Genomic DNA, 17221 nt, shown 5'->3' with positions numbered 1-17221 from the left:
ACATTGATGCTGATGATGATGTTTCAAGATGGCGGATCTATTCATACTTTGCACGTGACGTCACAAGTACTTGCTGGCGGGCAAGAACGTCGTTCTCTATCAACGAAACCCAGTAAATTATTGGATCTTGCCAGGACGTCGCCAGTTTTAATATACAAAAGTTGGTGTTTTGAGGTGTAAACGACATGCCAGATAGTTGTGCGATTGGATGCACTATTATTCAGCATAATCGCGTTAAGAACGTGCATGTAAACGAACTCATTCCCCGAAAGTGAAAGTAGAATCGGACTGAGCTTTCAGCATCTGTCGCTGCATTAACGCCGCATTCTCTCAGAGACAACGATGGATATAACGGTATAGCGACGACTATCTTAATTTACTGGCTTAATATTTCTCTTGTGGACCTACATTAATAAATTTAAAATTAGAGTAAAAAATTAGAAGAATATTTCTTTTTAAACATGTTTTTGAAGCTGCTTTTGATTTTCACAGATGGCAGCGTTGTGCTGTTCGTGAACTAAAGACTGTTTTTAGGCCTATATCATTTTAGTGATATTATTCGTATTTAGTAATTGTATTGTTTTTAGTGTTATTAGTGTCATTAAACGTTTTGTTAATGTGCTATGGAAACAAATAGCCTCACTATATAATTGATTGTAGTATTGGCCATTTTGTCAGCGTTTGTTGCCCGCCGGGTATCCATGGTAGTCACGTGACTGCAAAGTATGAATTGACGCATTCGTTCCAATGAACTGCCGTGCAAGGCCACATCTAGTGTTTAAATCTGAAGCGAGGAGAGGTGCTCACTGCTTAGCAACCAGATATTGTTTACTCAGGGGGTAGGCCTACACATAACCCAAGGGCCTGTTCACATATCGCGTCTTTTGCGCGCTCAAGTTCGTTATTGCAAATGTAGGCACGGTATGCGCGCTCATAATGGAAGCGACGCGGTCGCGGTGCGACGCGCTCGTTTTTTCCAAGCGCGACCGCGCCGCATCGAGATAAAAACATCTCAACTTTTCAGAATGCACGAAATGCAAGCGTTTTCCTTGCTGTAACTATAGACTCATAGCTAAAAACTCGTTCTCTTCGGATTCTGCCATTAGCATGTCCTCTAATAAGGCCAAAGCTGCCATTGCCATAGACTAAGGGTTGTAACAATTTGCATATGCTTTTATACGTTCTTACTTAATTGCATAATTGATAGAATATTCCCATAAGGCTCGTGGGACAATATATGTAAATTATTTTATAAATTGCATATAGCAATGCTTCCCACAGGTGATAATGCGATAGACTAGAACAATTCGCTGTGTAATGTTTGCAACTTTACTTCATTGCCTGTAAGAGTCGCCAACGGACAAAAACTATGAGAAATGTACGTACGCCAGACATGAAATTGGCGTGGAGGAACGCACATTCTCACGTTAATTTCACTGTTAGTACATCCGACCGTGAGCGTGAAAGCTGGCGTAAGCAAAGTTTTTGTGCGTACGCAAGATTGATACATGAGGCCCCTGGTGGCTATTTTTAGTATTATGCCTAAACAAAATCTCATGGGAACTTAAATTTTTGTGATATCAACTTCAAATTTGGAACACAACTTGTTTAGATATAAGGCTTTGATTTCGTAGTAATTTTATAGTAACAAATATTTTAAAATTACAAAATTAAGTAAAATACATATTTTATAAAAAATATTAAGTACAGTATATTTGATTTACTGTAAGTTTAAACTTCCATAACTTTTTCATTTGTTTATTTTTTTAAATGCTTTCACTTCAACAAATCTGCTGGCTGTTTTCTTTAAAACAAGACCAAACTTAGGTCTATATTCCAAAGCATTCTTGAATTACAATCATTTAAGTTTGAATAGTGCATTTTAAATAGAGCTAGTTTAATCCCTTTTTAATACCTTGTTAATTACATACATTTCAAAACGTGCTAAATAACAACATGAACAACATATTACTTAATGTTCTCCTTCAGCACCTTAAGACAATTTTCACAATTAATGTTAGCAGTATGCTTTTTTTTTCAGAAGAAAAGTAAGTTTAATATATATTTACTTATCTCAGAATCTCAATGTTCTGCACCACTGGCAGCCATGTTGGATTTAGGTCAGGCACCAGGCTGACTAATTGATCACAAAAAAATTGCTAATTATGTGACCAGCATAATCAAGACAGACCGGGCTGTCTTAAGTGATAAAAGGATTTGATGAAAAAATCGTTCTTATGCCCCAAAAAAGACAATAAAACGATGTGTCTCGTGAGTCACGTTGCCTGTTTTAGGGCTAAATATTGTATGACCTGTTTTATTCTCTCTTCATTATAGCCTATTTAGGGCAGTCTCCAACCGCCAAATATTGCAGAACCTTTACCAAAATTTGGGAAACCTCTACAGTTTAACCCCCTGATTTATTGTGATTTTACAAGCAATATAAACATGGAAAATCCGAGAAAGAAGCTGTTGAGACTGACTCTGAATATCAGACTGAGTCTGACAGATCTAACAACACATATACTGGAACTAACATTGAATTTTAAAAATCTAATTTATTAATATTTTTATTTTTACAAAATTAATATTCGGGAGATAGGCTACTTGAAAGTGAGGACATTACAATGCATGAAGGAAAACAGAAGGATTGTCAACAGTGTCTTTGAAAAAGTGACTTTCAGTTTGAGGTAATTATAATATTTCAGTCCTTTTCTGTAAACTTCTAAGTTACCTTTACTTTATATTGATTAACCCCTACTTTTATAACTAATGACTGCGCTTTAATACCAGTCATATGCTGACTAACATTGTGGCTGGTGTCTAAACATTTGATTCAAACTAAATCAATAATTAAGTTCCACACAAAGATATGTGCATAACGTATTAAAGCCAGATTATTTTAGTGATGTTTCAAGAGTAGGCTACAGTATACAAACTTGCCAAGTAATAGTTACAGGATTAGGTGTTGTGTCAGTGTTGATACTGTATCATAGTCAAAAACTAAAACTTTATCCACCGTCTAAAACTTTATCCAAATAAATGTAAATGAATATAAATAATATATTTAAATAAAAAAAGTTCTGAAGGTATGGCATAATGAACCAGCCAAAAAAAAGCCCAGGACTTGAGCTACAGTAAACAGGACTTGTGTTTACACACACCAAAACCTCAAAACAGAAGTCCTGAAAGTACATATGAAATCCGATTTTACTGCTTTCCCAAATTCCAAAATATTCTTTTGCTATAAATGATCATACACCCAAAATTAATGGCAACGTTTTTTGATTTGTAAAACAGAACTCACAGGCTCTGTTGAGATCAACAGTAAGAAACTGTTAAATTGTTGATAGTTTCATTTTTGACATTGTGCTGTGCAGACTGCTGATGTTTGGCCGATCACAACTGAAGAGACCTCAGAAAAAGAAAAAGCCTACACAAAACAAGAGATAAGACTTCAGACCAGGAACACCACACACACTGATAGCACCACGGCAAAGATCGCCACACCGCTCAGCATCATTGCCGCGAACATCTGGCTTCGACTGCAGAAGCTTTGAGCTGCCTCTTCGTCGATGGACAGCAGTGCTAGTGAGGCGCTGTCAGTGCTAACAGGGTCAGCGTACTGAGGACACAGTGCTTCCACAGTCCAGCGCAGAACATTGACTTTCAGCTCCATGTCTTCCAGTGTGCGGTCCACCTGTGCGATCTCTTGCTCCAGTTGACTCTGCTCCTGACCCTCCACGCTGGACGTTTGGGTACCGTCACCTGCCTCCTGCAGGTCAAGCAGGCTCAAGGCCCGGGCCGCCACCTCTGTTGTCCCTCCTGTTTAAGCAATTACATGTTTATCAGACCAGTAACGGGCTATGACTGTTACATTTCATATGTTTGAGGAATGTACAGAAGTTAATTTTCTTCTAGTCTTAAATAATTAATCTGTTATGAAACTTCTTACAGTTATGCATGCCTACCCTGTATGCCTGTTTGCACCATGGTGCTGTTATTGGCCAGGGAAAAGTGCTTGGCCATGGTGAAAACCTTGCACATGTCTGCATGTAGGAGCTCCAGACATGAGGAGAACGCTACCCACAACAGCTCTGTTTCCTTCCTTTCAGTCTCTGGTAATGTTTTATCCCTCAGTCGAGCTGTCAGGTGGTTTCGGCAGGACAGCGCTAGTGTCTGGGCGCGCTCTCGTGTTTGCCGAAGATCACGTCGTAGGCTGGAGTTGTCCATGCATCCACCGACACAGGAGGCTAAGTGTCGATAACATGCCACCACCTGAGTCAGATCAGATCAACTATGATGTTTTGAACTTTAACTACCTTTGGCATTCTTCAATGTCTAGACATGTATCTTGTATTAATGATGCAATAAATATATAAAATAAATAACAGTTTTTAAAAACTGAAAAGGTTTGATGACACAATGGATTTCATACAGAATTACAGATCAATTATGTAACATCAGCCAAACTGCTCTGAATTAGTTATTAATGATACAATACATACATCAATAATACAATTATAATACACTGACCAGGTTCAGACAAAATAAATACCTACATCTCATAGTTCTTTGGACACAGTTTTTTGTAAAGTGTGATTCATGTAAAATACTTTAACATCTTTAAATATTTTTAATATCACTTATTCCAGTGATGCTGTAAAGGTTTTATAAGGTTACATAAATGTTCAGGTTATCAAACATCATTATAGATTAAGCATTAGTATGAGTGACAAATACTGATAATTACTGATAATCTGCTTGCCATAAGACAGCTATTTCAGGATAAGCTTTGGAAACTTTTGGAATCTTGCTTTAGTTGCTGTCTATAGCCATTTGGACTTGAAAATATGTAAAATGATTTGATCAGTTAAAATGCTAATCATCTTTAAGATGTACTATCTGCATGTCTGAAGGGAGCATTAGATTTAATTTATGTATTGATTCTTAAAGCAAGAATATGAACAGAAGCTGCTACCATTGCTGACAGCAGAATAGAGAAGAAAACAGGTGATTCTGCTGGGCTAGTAAGAGTATTGGAAAAAAGAAATGTGAAGTGCGCACACTGGAAATAAACAGCCCCAAACAACTATTTATTGAGAGCGGAACGTTTCGAAAGTCAGGTCTTCATTAGGCACAATGGTCAGAGTACTGACACATGCCTCCACTGGCTCAAACTGAAGATAATCAAACAGTGGAGTGTGGATCATCCCTACTCACAGATAGTGCTTTTTCACCCTAAGGCTCGAGGAATACACCATCATAAGATACTTTAACGTTCAGCCTGAAAATAAGGAGAAATGAGGACAAGCACATGCTTTGACATATTAAAGCCCAACAGCAAGAAGTTTGTCATCATGTCAACAAACAAATGATAGAAAATAAACCACAACTTATTGTCGACATATTTATCAAATTGATGTGCTCCCCTCATTCTTTCTTGTAATATTGTATAACACTTATTAAGGGAAATATCTTAAAATAAAAAAAAGATATCACCACAAAACTCTGTGACAATGGAGGTTTGTTTAGACAAATGATTCTAATCAGTTATTGGTTCATTTAATATCAACTCACCTTGATGAGGGAGTCCACCATTGCTTTTCCTTCTTGCAGTGGCTGTGCTGAAGTTCCATCATCAGCGACCTTGTTGTTGGACAGTGGCATTGGGTTGTTTTCTTTCCCTGTTCCTAAAAGTTAGCGTCTGCCTTTAAACTCAACAATGCGTACACACCCTTCGTCTAAGCTGGAGTAAACTACAGTCCATATCTGAGCTGACTGTCCTGTCTGACCCTGCGTCCAAAGCTTAATATATCAGTTGTCATCCAACAAGGATAAAAATCTAAGAAAGTAAAATAAAAATGTCAGGTTTCCAAAAAAGAATAGAAAAAAGCAAGAGGCGTGGAGGATTGTGATGTCAAAGTCGAGTGTGATAATCCGAATGACTGACCCCTTTGCACTGAGGCCGTGTGGTTAAGCTCATTATTTGCTGCTGAGAGGTGCGGAGATTCTGTGGCCTGGGAATACGTCACTACCTCCTCCTGAAGCCCCCTCTTTTTCTCCCATCACTCTCTCTTTCTTCTCTCTCCTTTCTTTTTCTCTGTGTGTGTGTGTGTGTGTGTTCCTGAATGACAGGCCAGGCCCGGAGGGGCAGTTTGTGGTCCAGTGTTTGCTGCAGTTCTTGCAACGGTTAACCAACACATCGCTTATTTGTTACAAACCTACAAAAAATAACTATAATATTTAACATATAAAACTTTAATCCAAATAAATGTAAATGAATATAAATAATTTATATAAAAATGTATGCATGGACTAGTCAGGCAATTGTTAGTCTCCTCTGTCTCAGGTCAAATTAGATTAGGGCCATGTTAAATTAATCCCTGAAATATATCTGCTGGATTGGTTTGGTTATCCCATCTTAACCATGACTGTACAGACCATACAGGGGCAAATCTTGTTTCGACTATCATATATGGAATATAGTTTTGGACAATATCAATTAATTTGACAAAGATACAAACACAGGAATGTGAGAAGCAATAGGCGTATATTGAATATGCTGTAATATGTACTTACAAACAGACTATTTGTTTTGATATTTCTCTATTTACAACAGCCTTGGGGTTTAAATCTCTAACTGAGAGATTATAAATCAGATTCTCCTGTCATTTAACATTGGTAGTCTTGTTGGCTGTATTTCTCAGATTATGTTAAGAGCAAACAATCAGTAGATTATCAAAGTTTGATATTAAAATTAGAGTTGTAATGTCATGTTCAGTTTTAATCATGGAATAACTTACCCCGTGGACAGTTTAATTAAAATATTATATTTTTTACAGTATCACCAAATAATGAAAATTACACGTTTAATAAGCAAACAAGCATACATATCCTATACATTCAATAATTTGTTGTATCATTCAACATGAGGGCTAGTATTGCATATAGAGCAGCATTGTAGTATTGTCTTTATGAGTTAAATTTCTTTTTTTCTTGTCCATTCACACAATTACATTTTTTATAAGGTTGTTTACATTTATTCTTTCTTTTATTTGTAAAAAAACAATCAAGCGCTTATACACCTGAGGTCATAAATTGCATTTTTTTCCCCATGTATTGTTCCATTTGTGATATTCAATAATACAAAGGTAATTAGTTCAACAAACATTATAGTGTCATCTCATCGCGGTTGATTGTTAAACAGGTTGTTTTCAGTTTACATCACTTGTCTGTTATCTGAGGAGAAAAAGAGTTGAACAATTTCAAAACAAGTTTTCACAAACAACATTCAAAAATCAATGCATTTTAATGTAGCTATTACATAATACATTAGTAAGTAAGAAACATGGCATACCATTTAAGTATCTTGAGCTATGTCTTAGTATTGTGTTGCTTTGTGGCTATTCATCCTGATGAAAAAACACTGTTAAACACTTCACTAGGGCACTTTATAAACAAGTCTTTACAAATATGACTCAATCCAGAGTAATTCCACAATTACCGCATTTAACATGAACTGGCAGAACTGAATAAACATAACGAAAACTCAAGGTGACTCCCTTGTGACTGCATCTAGAGGCTGACAGACTGAGAGTCCTCTTTGTTTTATATATTAAAAAAAGGCTTGTTAAAAAAAGCCCTTGCCCCCACTTTTAGTTCTTCAAACAATTCACAAGCAGGTCTAATCATAGTAATAGTTAGCCTTTTGTTACCATGTACACATATTCATGTCATTTCAAACTCATGCTGTTTTTTTTTTTTTTTTTACAGTATGTGGAATGTGGCTGTCAATGTAGCCTTCAAACTATCTCCTTTTATCTTCCATGTAAAAAATATTGGGTTGGGAATGACATGAGTTTTGAGTAAATTATGACAGTCCAAAGTCTACCTAATTTGATCAAAAAGAAAATAATTGGATTTAAGGAGAACTTTATTTCCCAAGGCTTCAATTTAGAAAGATACAAAACTGTCTTGTGTAAAGAATAGATATATGAGTAATCAACATTTTCATTCATGAGAAATTAAGGCAATGAAGGGTACCTCTGCAAGTTTCAGCAAACTGATCCTCTCCAAAATGCTTTTGGTTTCATTTAAAAATGTATGGTTGGTCATCTGTTATGGATGGAAATCAGTACATACTGTATATTAAAAGTATGAAAAATTATTGAAATGTATTCAGAAAGCCTTTAAAGCTTTACATCTTACTGGTGAGATTTACAGTATGATATAGCATTGTTGCCTTAAGTCTGTTTAAAGCAAAAATGACACTTACCTGCTCATATTTACTTCCATTAACAAGGACATTGTTTGAAGGACCTTGCTGTGGATAAGAATGAGGCAAGAAATGTGGTTTATTCTTTTAAACAGCAGCTGTGCTAGCATGTAGAATGTTAAAAATTATGTCTCCATCATAAATAATACAAAAGTAATTCATATTTTTGGGAATGTTCATTCTTTTGTCATTTCACACTGCATTTAGAAATACTTGTTCTTAGACACAAAAGCGCTGAAGCTTGCTTTAAATGAATACTCTTGAATAAATGTAAATGTAAATGTAAATGAAGGCACCAACCAACCGTGGTATTTGGTTTGTATGATAAAAATGTGAAGACGTTCGCAGTATCCACATCCTTGGCTGATGTCTGTAAAATTATAGGATTATATTATTAATAGTTAGTCGCCTACTAATAACAGTGATTAGAGGAAAAAATAATATATATAATAGATATATACATTCTGAAGGCATTTGACCTCATAACCTGAATAAAAGTTAGTCAAGATATAGACTAATTGGACAGGCTTAATAATATGCATCTTACTGGTGGTCAGTGACTATTTATTTTCATCGTCAAATCACTTTAAATATACATGCATCTCAGAAAAGAAAGACATACACTATAGTAACTTTTTGAATCACTGCACAAATTGTTTTCAGGAGGTATTAATATTTGTACATACCTTATGTGCTTCGAGTACCAAACAGGCACACAGAACACAGATGAACACTTCTGTTTTCATTCTCAGTGAGTTGGAGGTTTTGTAGCTGAAATGTCAGCTTTAGAGAAATTTAGAAGGGTTTGTTTTATATGTCAGATTTGGTACTTTAACCAGGGAGGAACAAGTTGACGGTCATTCAACTGCACAGCTTCCCAATCAAACTGTTAGAAAGCACAAAAAGCAAGAAGGGGGGTGGGTGCAGGATTGCGTCTTACTCACTCACTGCCTGTTTTGGTTCAATAGCTTTTTTTGACTCTCAAAATGTAAATACAAAAATGTACTTTAAAAACACCACCAAAATGCATTGAAATATGAATGTTACAGTTAATGTCGCAAGCCCAATATCGACTTAGCCTATAGGCTATAAAGTAGGCTATAGCACGTCCGTAATAGCCTATTCTTAATGAAAGTAATAATAGCCTACTTTTAAACTTTGTTAGTTTGCTTTTGGTGCTCAATGGTTGAGTGAGGAGCGTTGCAAATGAAAAGTTGAGGTAGAGGTAGGCCTATCATAAAGTTTATTATGAAAAAAGAAATGACATAAGTTAGCCTACTTGGATTTAATAAGTTTGTGTCTAACTATGGATGCGTTCAGTTCACATAGTGCGGGCTTTCCGAGAATGCGGTTGAGTCCAGAAAATAGGGGTGCGAATACGGTTAGAATGCGCGTTGTTACTCACGCAAATAACTGAACTGTGTGTGATTGACCGTAACCACGAGGGCTCAGGTACAGGTTTAATAAAGGTAACCAGAAGTGCTGCTCAGCGCATAGTGCGAAGCTCGAGGCATTGTCATGACAACGGTATCAACACTAACTGTTTCCAACAACAGCTAGCTAGGCTATTATGTGTTGTGCTATCGCACGGGATACACAGGTGAGTTTCGAGAGCACAAAGTTTACTCTTGATTCAAAATTTGATATCCAAAACGCGCTCTTATGTCATATGATGGCCTATTCAGACTTTTTTGTAGTGCTGTAAAGTTACTCTACATTGCAGGTATCATGAGTTCGCAGGGCTCTCCAGTAAAGGTGTATATTCGCATCCGACCCACAGCCAATTTTGCGCACGAGCTTATTGAATGCCTACCTGACCAGCAGGTATATGCAATGTGCCAAGATTTATCTTTTGTCTAAATGTTCTCAATTGTTAAATGAACTAATCTCTTAAGGTGGTCTTGTATTGCTTCTTTCAGCCTTCTGTTTTTTTTATTGCTTTAACGAAATAAAAAACATGCCAAAATAAACAAAACATAATACAATTCCAACAAATCTAACGTTAAATAGCTGCAAAAACATAACTACTATTAAAAATTATTAAAAACGCAACAAAAAAAACAGAAGAATATTTATTACACAAGTGTGATTTTTTGTTATGAATACACATTTTAAGTATTTTAAGAATAAGAGAATTAAAAAAAAAAATCTGTATTTTTGTATGAACTCTGCAATATTAACTAAAATTTTAAAAAGAAAAATGCATTTTTTATAGTTTTGAAGTCACAGTCGGGTACTTCATATGTGTCACATTGAGCCAAACATGAAGGTCATTAAATGTACATAAAATACCATTCAAATATGCTTTTAAAACATTATTATTACAACTTTCCTCCAGAAATGATTAAATTACTTTTGGGGATCACAGGTGAATAACACAATGCATCTTTAACCAACTGAGCCAAACCCACAGGAAACGTGCCGACATAAAACAGATTGAATGATGCTAATGTTTAAGAATGCTTACCCCTGTCCCTCTCTTTATCTCTGAGACTTTGAGAGTACGGTCCAAGAAAGTAAAGAGGAACAATCATCAGAGCTCATGGTTATTTCAGCTTACTGGAGTGCTGCACAATGTGTCACAAGAGGACATCTATGATGGTGTAGCCCGGAGTGTAGTGCTGGGAACCTTTGGGGGCTACAATGGTTGGTCATTCAAATGCATACATATGTATCATATCTGAAATCACAAACATTTACAGAGGCAGTTTATACTTTTAAAATAAAATGTTTAGGAAAGACATTTGTGTGTTTAGGTACAATAATGTGCTTTGGGCAAACTGGAGCGGGGAAAACATACACTATGACAGGTGCTGCAGAGACTTACAAACAGAGAGGCATCATTCCTCGAGCCCTACAGGAGGTGATCGAGACCCATGAAAAAGAAGCACATAGTCAATGTTTCAGCTCATATGGCTAATAAAGCATCTCTTAATTCCTCAGGTTTTCCAGGAGGTGTCGGATCGTATAGATCATACATTCTCTGTTCACCTTTCTTTTCTTGAAATCTATAATGAGACAATTGTAGACTTGCTCTCCAGCTTAAAGCATGGACAAGATTCACATAGTGGAGTCTTAACTGTGGTAGAAGAACCAGGAGGTGGAGTCTCAGTCAAAGGATTGTCTTTACATCTGGTTCACAATGAAGAAGAGGCTCTTAACTTGCTTTTCGAGGTAAGAAGTAAAGTCACAAGGTCATTGATCAGTTTATAAAAAAAAAAAAAAAATGAATGCATAATTATTTCAGCAAAAGGGTTATTTCCAGTAAACAGAATTCTTATCAGGTTGTGTTTGCCCTGTTCAGGGCAAAGGTTTGTTTTGATCTTTTATCACATTGCTGTTGACAAATTGGCTAATGACAAACAATAGGATATAACCGCCACCAGAGAATCTCCACTATGAAAGAATGACATAAACAATTAATGTTAAACATAAAAAGCAACTGCTACAGCACCTTCAGAATTGGATTTTCATATTTTCGTTACAGATTTAGACGAAATAGGCACACCTGTGATAAATAACACTGATCTCACTGCGCTGACAGGGGGAGATGAACAGAATTATTGGAGAACATGCCCTTAATAAACATTCCTCCAGGTCTCACTGCATATTTACCGTCCACATTGAGGTAAGTGCCTGAAATATTCTGAACATGACCAGATTCAAAAATGATTGAGTAAACTGGCCTTTTTACATATGTGTTTATGTGTGGCATAGTCTCGCTCTCGCACACTGTCAGAAGCAAAATACATCACCTCTAAACTGAACCTGGTGGACCTGGCGGGATCTGAGAGACTTAGCAAAACTGGGGTCAGTTCATTTCTCCTCTCATCATTACAGCTTAGTGTGCAGCTAGCAGTGCACTGAACATTTCAGCATTGTTTGCACTCATGTGTTTATCTTGGCAAGCTCCTCAAATGCATTCAGTTTCCAATTTTGTCACTCTCTACTTTTTGTCTTTTACTCTAGTCAGAGGGTCAAGTCCAAATGGAGGCAATGTATATCAACAAGTCCCTTTCTTTCCTGGAGCAGGTCATCTTGGCTCTAGCTGACAGTCGTAGGGAACATGTTCCCTTTAGACAGTGCAAACTTACCCATGCTCTCAAAGACTCTCTTGGTTAGTGTGCTTGTTAGGTCAGCTTCCTCTTTATATGCATTCAAGTCAGCTTTGAAAACACATCTTTTTTCTCAGGCGTACTCATAACTGAGAATATGTAGCCTTAGTGAGTTAAAATTTTATACTATGAAATTTTGTACGATGTTTGTTTTTATTGTGTTTTAATTGTGTTTTTGTGAAGCACCTTGGCCAGCAGAAATGCTGTTTTAAGGTGCTATATAAATAAAAGTGACCTTGACCTAAACAATTATCACAAGTTTTCCCATAGAAGTTTACCAACAAACTAACATTAGTTATTATAATTTGAGCTAGCTTCAAGTATTCAGCCACAGAACATCTGCATGTAAACATTCATTTTGAACATTGGGAAAATCTTAATTTATGAAAAAAGTAATGTAATCTTGAAAGGGACATATGTAAGCTAATGATTTATCTCTGGCTCAACTGTACCTACACAGGAGGAAACTGTAACACAGTGCTTGTGGCAAACATATATGGTGAAGGGGCACAAATTGAAGAGACGGTGAGATGTTTTTATTATAAATCCAGTAAAACGTCTGTTAAGTCTAGAAAACCCACACAGCTTTTTTTTGTGTTTTTTTTTTTGTTTCTTTTGGCAGCTTTCAACTCTTCGCTTTGCCACCAGAATGAAATGTGTGAAGACAAAGCCATTAATCAATGAACATGTAGACCCAGTGGTAAGATTTTGTTCATTTATATTACTAAGCTAATACTCTAAATCCTCTTATAATAATACATCTAAAAAATATTCATCTGCACATTCAACTAACAATCAACTAATAACAGTTTAGTGCAGAAAATAATTTCATACGATGGTTAAAACCATGTGAATGTTTATCAAGCTTCAGGTGCAAAGACTAGAGAAAGAAATCCAGTTTCTTAAGGAGGAGCTGTCTATGTGTAACAAACTGGTGAGTACAAACTCGTGCACATTCAGAATCTGTGCCTTTTACACACAACTCAATTACCACATCAACAAATGCCAGAACGCCGCATTCTTTTTTCGAAGCTTCGAATTTTGGTCTACATGGTTATTTTAATGTCCTCCTTACTCATAGACTAATCGGGTTTCGAATGAGATCCTGTCAGAAACCCAGCTGGGGGAAGTGAGGAGTCAGGTGCAGAGATACCTGTCTGGATCACTGGTTGAGATTCCGGTAAACACCATAGTTAATACATCAGTGTATTATTACAAATATGTAAGGTTACCTTTTCTTGAATGAATCTCATTTTTGTCTGAACTGAATAAACTCTTTAATGTTTCAGATTGTAAGTATTACACAAATCCAAGAGGTGTTTGCCCAGTTCAAAAAAGTGGTGTTGTAAGTACAGTTACCTCTTCATCAACAATTTAACATATTTATAATGGAAGTCAATACAACTATGTTTGAATGTATATATGTATTAAATAGGGAGCAGCAAACGAAATTGCGAGAGCAGCTCTGTCCAAGAAATGCTCGCGTAGAGAAAGCCATGAACACAACACCATTTACTGTTGCAGAGGTTAGTGCTATACAGATATTCAGTAGACAACAGTACTTCAGTAACAACAGAAAAGGATGTCACATGCCTCATGAATTCTGCTACAGGCGCATGGGTCTGTTTGTGCTGTTGGAAAGGTGGAGAGCTGTGGATATGGCCTTGGTTTAGCTAAATCTTCGCAGAGACATCAACGAGAAGTGTCACCTAAACCAAGTAAAGCAAGAAAAGACAAACAGATCAGCAGGTGACATCTCATTTCCCTAATGTTTGAGGCCTGATGTGGCAAATGTGAGCAAATAACTAAGCATCCATGTTTAGATTTAGAGTCTTTTTCTAATAACTTTTTAAATCTTAAGAGAATTATTAGGAAACATGCAGGGACTGAGCATCATACACTTGCCGACTTTGTAAATGGTTACATAGGAAAAACTAGGCATGATTGAGGATCACACACTACCAGAACACAAACTCACACAGAAAGAAACACATGATTTTCTGTGAAATCTTTCAACTCCAACTGCTTAAAATCTGCAGACTGCACTGACTTTCAACAACCACCTTTCAGCTCTGTTCTTTGTCAAAAGACGTCTAGACATGATGAAAGCTTTGTGAAATGGAAAACAGTATGATGTCTTTGTGTCAGTCTACCCAGTGATATTTTTCCAGGAATGCAAATTCTGATATTTAATTTGATAAAAATTAAACGACGAAAACAATACATGACAATCGTATTTGACAAATTTGTCATTCTAAAATTAATTTACACTTAAAAGGCCATTACAGTAAACCATGGTCAAGAAATAATCCCTGACTCCATATGCATGTATTGTATATTTGTAAAAACCAAAACCTCATCATAAACTACAAGAGCATTTGGAGTTAAGAGAAATGGACTTCCAGGCTGTAAATTGTGCTTCAAATCTTAGCTTGAACAGAAAGGAAGAAGCATTGAGCCAGTGCCCTGTGGAAAACACAACTGTAGAAGCCGCACAGCCTCTAAACATGAGTGAATCTGGCATGACCACACAAGAGCCCCAACGACAAGATCCAGAACAACAACATAGAACTGAGTAAGTTCCTTACATACATCAGCAGCACATGTAAGCCTGAGGAGACCTCTACTGGCAGGTACCAAGTACCGAAGTTACTAATAAATATGAACGTCAGCTTACATTAATATTAAAATTAATTTCTCAGCTCTCCTCCGCCCAAAGCCGAGGCATTTGAAGAGTTCAAAGCAGAACGGGGAAGTGAGATTAACCGCATACTAAAGGAGAACAAGGCTGTGCTGTTGGACCGCACGTCCCAATTACGCACACTCACCGATGTCATCAATGTGACTAAACGTAATCTTGACAATATTACATACGAACTACGAAAGTTCAGAGAGCGAAGACAAAGCCAGGGTGAGCATTACATGATGTCAAAATTAGCTCCTTTCTAAATGAGATGTAGTATTCATATGAAGCTGAAGCCATTGGTTTTATAGGTCAGTTTGTGAGTGCGGAGGGGGAGCCTGTGATGGAAGAGGCTGAACTGTCTCTATTAATGCAGCTAAAAGAGCTGAAGAACCGTTATAGACAAGCCTATGAGGACCTCAGATGCACAAAGACAGAAGTCAGCTACTGTCAGCACCTGGTGAATCAGTGCCGCACACGGCTGCTAACAGGTGACTTCCTATAGTTCTCTACACAACATGTAGTTCCTCTTGTTTCCAGACTTGTTTTTGGTTAGAATTTCAAAACCTCCAGCAATTCAGATATAGCTACTGTTGTAATCTATGATGGTCAACATTTTGTGATAAAAATGTATCTAAATTTACTTCCCTGATCTATCCAAATGTTTTCATAGTTGTACTTACCACACCTCACTTATGTTCATTCTCCTCTAAAATCAGTAATGCGCTTTTGTTTTGTGCTTGCCAGAGTTTGAAAGCTGGTACAATGAGTCTTTCCTGTTGCCGGATGAAGTGCTGTCAGTCTTCGAGGCTGGACCAGTTAGGCCAGGTCACATACCTGTGGACAAAGCTTTAGCTCTGGTCAGTAAGAGCCACATATATGCACATGAAGGCCACGACACTTGAAAAAGTTACTTTTTCTTTTTTTGGAAGACATTTTATTCACCGATGGAATACATTTAGCAAAAGAGATTTACATTGTTACAAAATATTTAGTTTTCAAATAAATGTTTTTTAAAACTTTATATTAATCAAAAGTATTGCCGTTTCCACAAAAATGTTAAGCAGCACAACTGTTTTCAACACTGATAATGACATTAAATGTTTCTTGAGCAGCAAATCAGCATATTAGAATGATTTCTGAAGGATCACGTGACACCGAGTAACGATGCTGAAAATTCAGCTTCGCAATCACAGGAATAAATTCAATTTTAAAATATATTCAAATAGAAAAAAGTAAATATATTTCACAAAATTGTTTTATTGCTTTATTACTGCCTCTTTTTTGATTATTTAAATACAGCCTTGACGAGCATACATGACCAAACCTCTAAAAAACACAAAGTCGACCCCAAACATTTAAATGGTAATAGATGTACATTAATGATTACATAAAATATGTATTTTTCTAAAAACTGTTAGCACATGCTTCCTAATAATTCTTAAAACACTGCGGTTTTAACGAGGATGTGATTTTATTTTCTGAGTAAAGATCTTGCTCCACTGTAGCACTTGAAACATCTCATGATTTTAAATATTTGTGGTAAATGATGTAATGAGCAGAAAAAAAGCTTAAGAATGTGTGAGACTCGTTCAAGTGTGACTGTGTCAGATGTTGTCTTACTGGACAGATGGAGGATGATGAAGAGCCCTGTGATACTCCCCGTCACAAGCTGCAGGCTGACAGTTCCAGTGCTGTGTCATTTTATAATGCCTACAACAGGACTCTACAGAGGGTAAGACACACTCACACCTGATACTAGCTTTCATTACTCCGCACTCAAATAATACTGAATGCAATGCTAAATGTATGCAACAATATAATGAAGGCATCTTGTCTTTACAGAGGGGAAGCAGACAGGCTTCTCAGAGTCCAGACTCAGTGAGAGGCAGCAGGAGTAAGATCAAACTCCGTCCTATTCTCTCAATCATCTGATGAAGGCGTCTGTACGCTCAGTGTCCCTCTTTACACTTTCTGAAGCACGTTTCCATGGATGTTAGAAATTGGTAAAACATATGAAAACACCTGCTATCTGAAAGCTGCTTGTGCTGTATAATGTGCGAATCTGTTTGAATAATATTGAACAATACAAAGACATGCTGTCCATAAAATGTTTGGATCACTTTTCAGGTTGAATGTGTACTG

The 17221-nt window shown here is 36.7% G+C and overlaps 3 protein-coding genes across 5 annotated transcripts; 1 reads left to right on the top strand and 2 right to left on the bottom strand.

Moving 5' to 3' along the window:
- Positions 1–2816: 2816 nt before the first annotated feature.
- Positions 2817–6102, bottom strand: rgs9bp (regulator of G protein signaling 9 binding protein). Of its 2 annotated transcripts, none has more exons than XM_077229250.1 (3): positions 5581–6102; positions 3972–4253; positions 2817–3825 (listed from the first exon to the last, which is right to left on the bottom strand). In XM_077229250.1, the coding sequence occupies exons 2-3, from the start codon at positions 4231–4233 to the stop codon at positions 3458–3460; spliced, it is 630 nt and encodes a 209-aa protein (XP_077085365.1). In that variant the 5' UTR covers positions 4234–4253; positions 5581–6102; the 3' UTR covers positions 2817–3457. The 2 variants fall into 2 exon arrangements, with proteins under 2 accessions (XP_077085365.1, XP_077085364.1); XM_077229249.1 differs by having other exon boundaries at positions 2819–3825; positions 3972–4278.
- Positions 6103–6534: 432 nt separating this feature from the next.
- On the bottom strand, positions 6535–9113 carry LOC143737574 (uncharacterized). 2 transcript variants are annotated; one of them, XM_077229252.1, is made up of 6 exons: positions 8965–9112; positions 8583–8648; positions 8279–8326; positions 8047–8118; positions 7361–7415; positions 6535–7242 (listed from the first exon to the last, which is right to left on the bottom strand). In XM_077229252.1, exons 1-5 carry the CDS (start codon positions 9022–9024, stop codon positions 7407–7409), a joined length of 255 nt encoding a protein of 84 aa, XP_077085367.1. In that variant the 5' UTR covers positions 9025–9112; the 3' UTR covers positions 6535–7242; positions 7361–7406. The 2 variants fall into 2 exon arrangements, with proteins under 2 accessions (XP_077085367.1, XP_077085366.1); XM_077229251.1 differs by lacking the exon at positions 7361–7415 and having other exon boundaries at positions 8965–9113.
- A 618-nt stretch (positions 9114–9731) lies between these two features.
- kif9 (kinesin family member 9) lies at positions 9732–17205 on the top strand. The gene is made up of 21 exons (XM_077229236.1): positions 9732–9878; positions 10002–10102; positions 10771–10924; positions 11035–11141; positions 11222–11452; positions 11823–11906; positions 11996–12088; positions 12248–12395; positions 12854–12918; positions 13016–13093; positions 13259–13327; positions 13475–13573; positions 13683–13738; positions 13829–13919; positions 14006–14142; positions 14834–14968; positions 15096–15304; positions 15388–15567; positions 15824–15936; positions 16707–16811; positions 16922–17205. The coding sequence occupies exons 2-21, from the start codon at positions 10007–10009 to the stop codon at positions 17009–17011; spliced, it is 2340 nt and encodes a 779-aa protein (XP_077085351.1). The 5' UTR covers positions 9732–9878; positions 10002–10006; the 3' UTR covers positions 17012–17205.
- Positions 17206–17221: the final 16 nt, after the last annotated feature.

Source organism: Siphateles boraxobius, unplaced genomic scaffold, assembly GCF_051911475.1.
Source record: "Siphateles boraxobius isolate OS27281-9 unplaced genomic scaffold, OSU_SipBor_1 130, whole genome shotgun sequence".
Taxonomy (NCBI): Eukaryota; Metazoa; Chordata; class Actinopteri; order Cypriniformes; family Leuciscidae; genus Siphateles; species Siphateles boraxobius.
This window is presented reverse-complemented; position numbering and strand designations above follow the sequence as displayed.

Excerpts from the sequence above, each read along its gene's own strand:
- kif9 (XM_077229236.1), top strand. The coding sequence starts at position 10,007 with ATGAGTTCGCAGGGCTCTCCAGTAAAGGTGTATATTCGCATCCGACCC. Across the intron at positions 11,453-11,822 it reads CTCTTAACTTGCTTTTCGAG|GGGGAGATGAACAGAATTAT; the intron begins GTAAGAAGTAAA and ends CTGCGCTGACAG. Across the intron at positions 12,396-12,853 it reads TGCTCTCAAAGACTCTCTTG|GAGGAAACTGTAACACAGTG; the intron begins GTTAGTGTGCTT and ends GTACCTACACAG.
- rgs9bp (XM_077229249.1), bottom strand. The coding sequence starts at position 5,670 with ATGCCACTGTCCAACAACAAGGTCGCTGATGATGGAACTTCAGCACAG. Across the intron at positions 4,279-5,580 it reads TGGTGGACTCCCTCATCAAG|GTGGTGGCATGTTATCGACA; the intron begins GTGAGTTGATAT and ends GATCTGACTCAG. Across the intron at positions 3,826-3,971 it reads GGTGCAAACAGGCATACAGG|GAGGGACAACAGAGGTGGCG; the intron begins GTAGGCATGCAT and ends TTGCTTAAACAG.
- LOC143737574 (XM_077229251.1), bottom strand. The coding sequence starts at position 9,024 with ATGAAAACAGAAGTGTTCATCTGTGTTCTGTGTGCCTGTTTGGTACTC. Across the intron at positions 8,649-8,964 it reads TGGTACTCGAAGCACATAAG|ACATCAGCCAAGGATGTGGA; the intron begins GTATGTACAAAT and ends ATAATTTTACAG. Across the intron at positions 8,119-8,278 it reads ATGGAAGTAAATATGAGCAG|ATGACCAACCATACATTTTT; the intron begins GTAAGTGTCATT and ends CATCCATAACAG.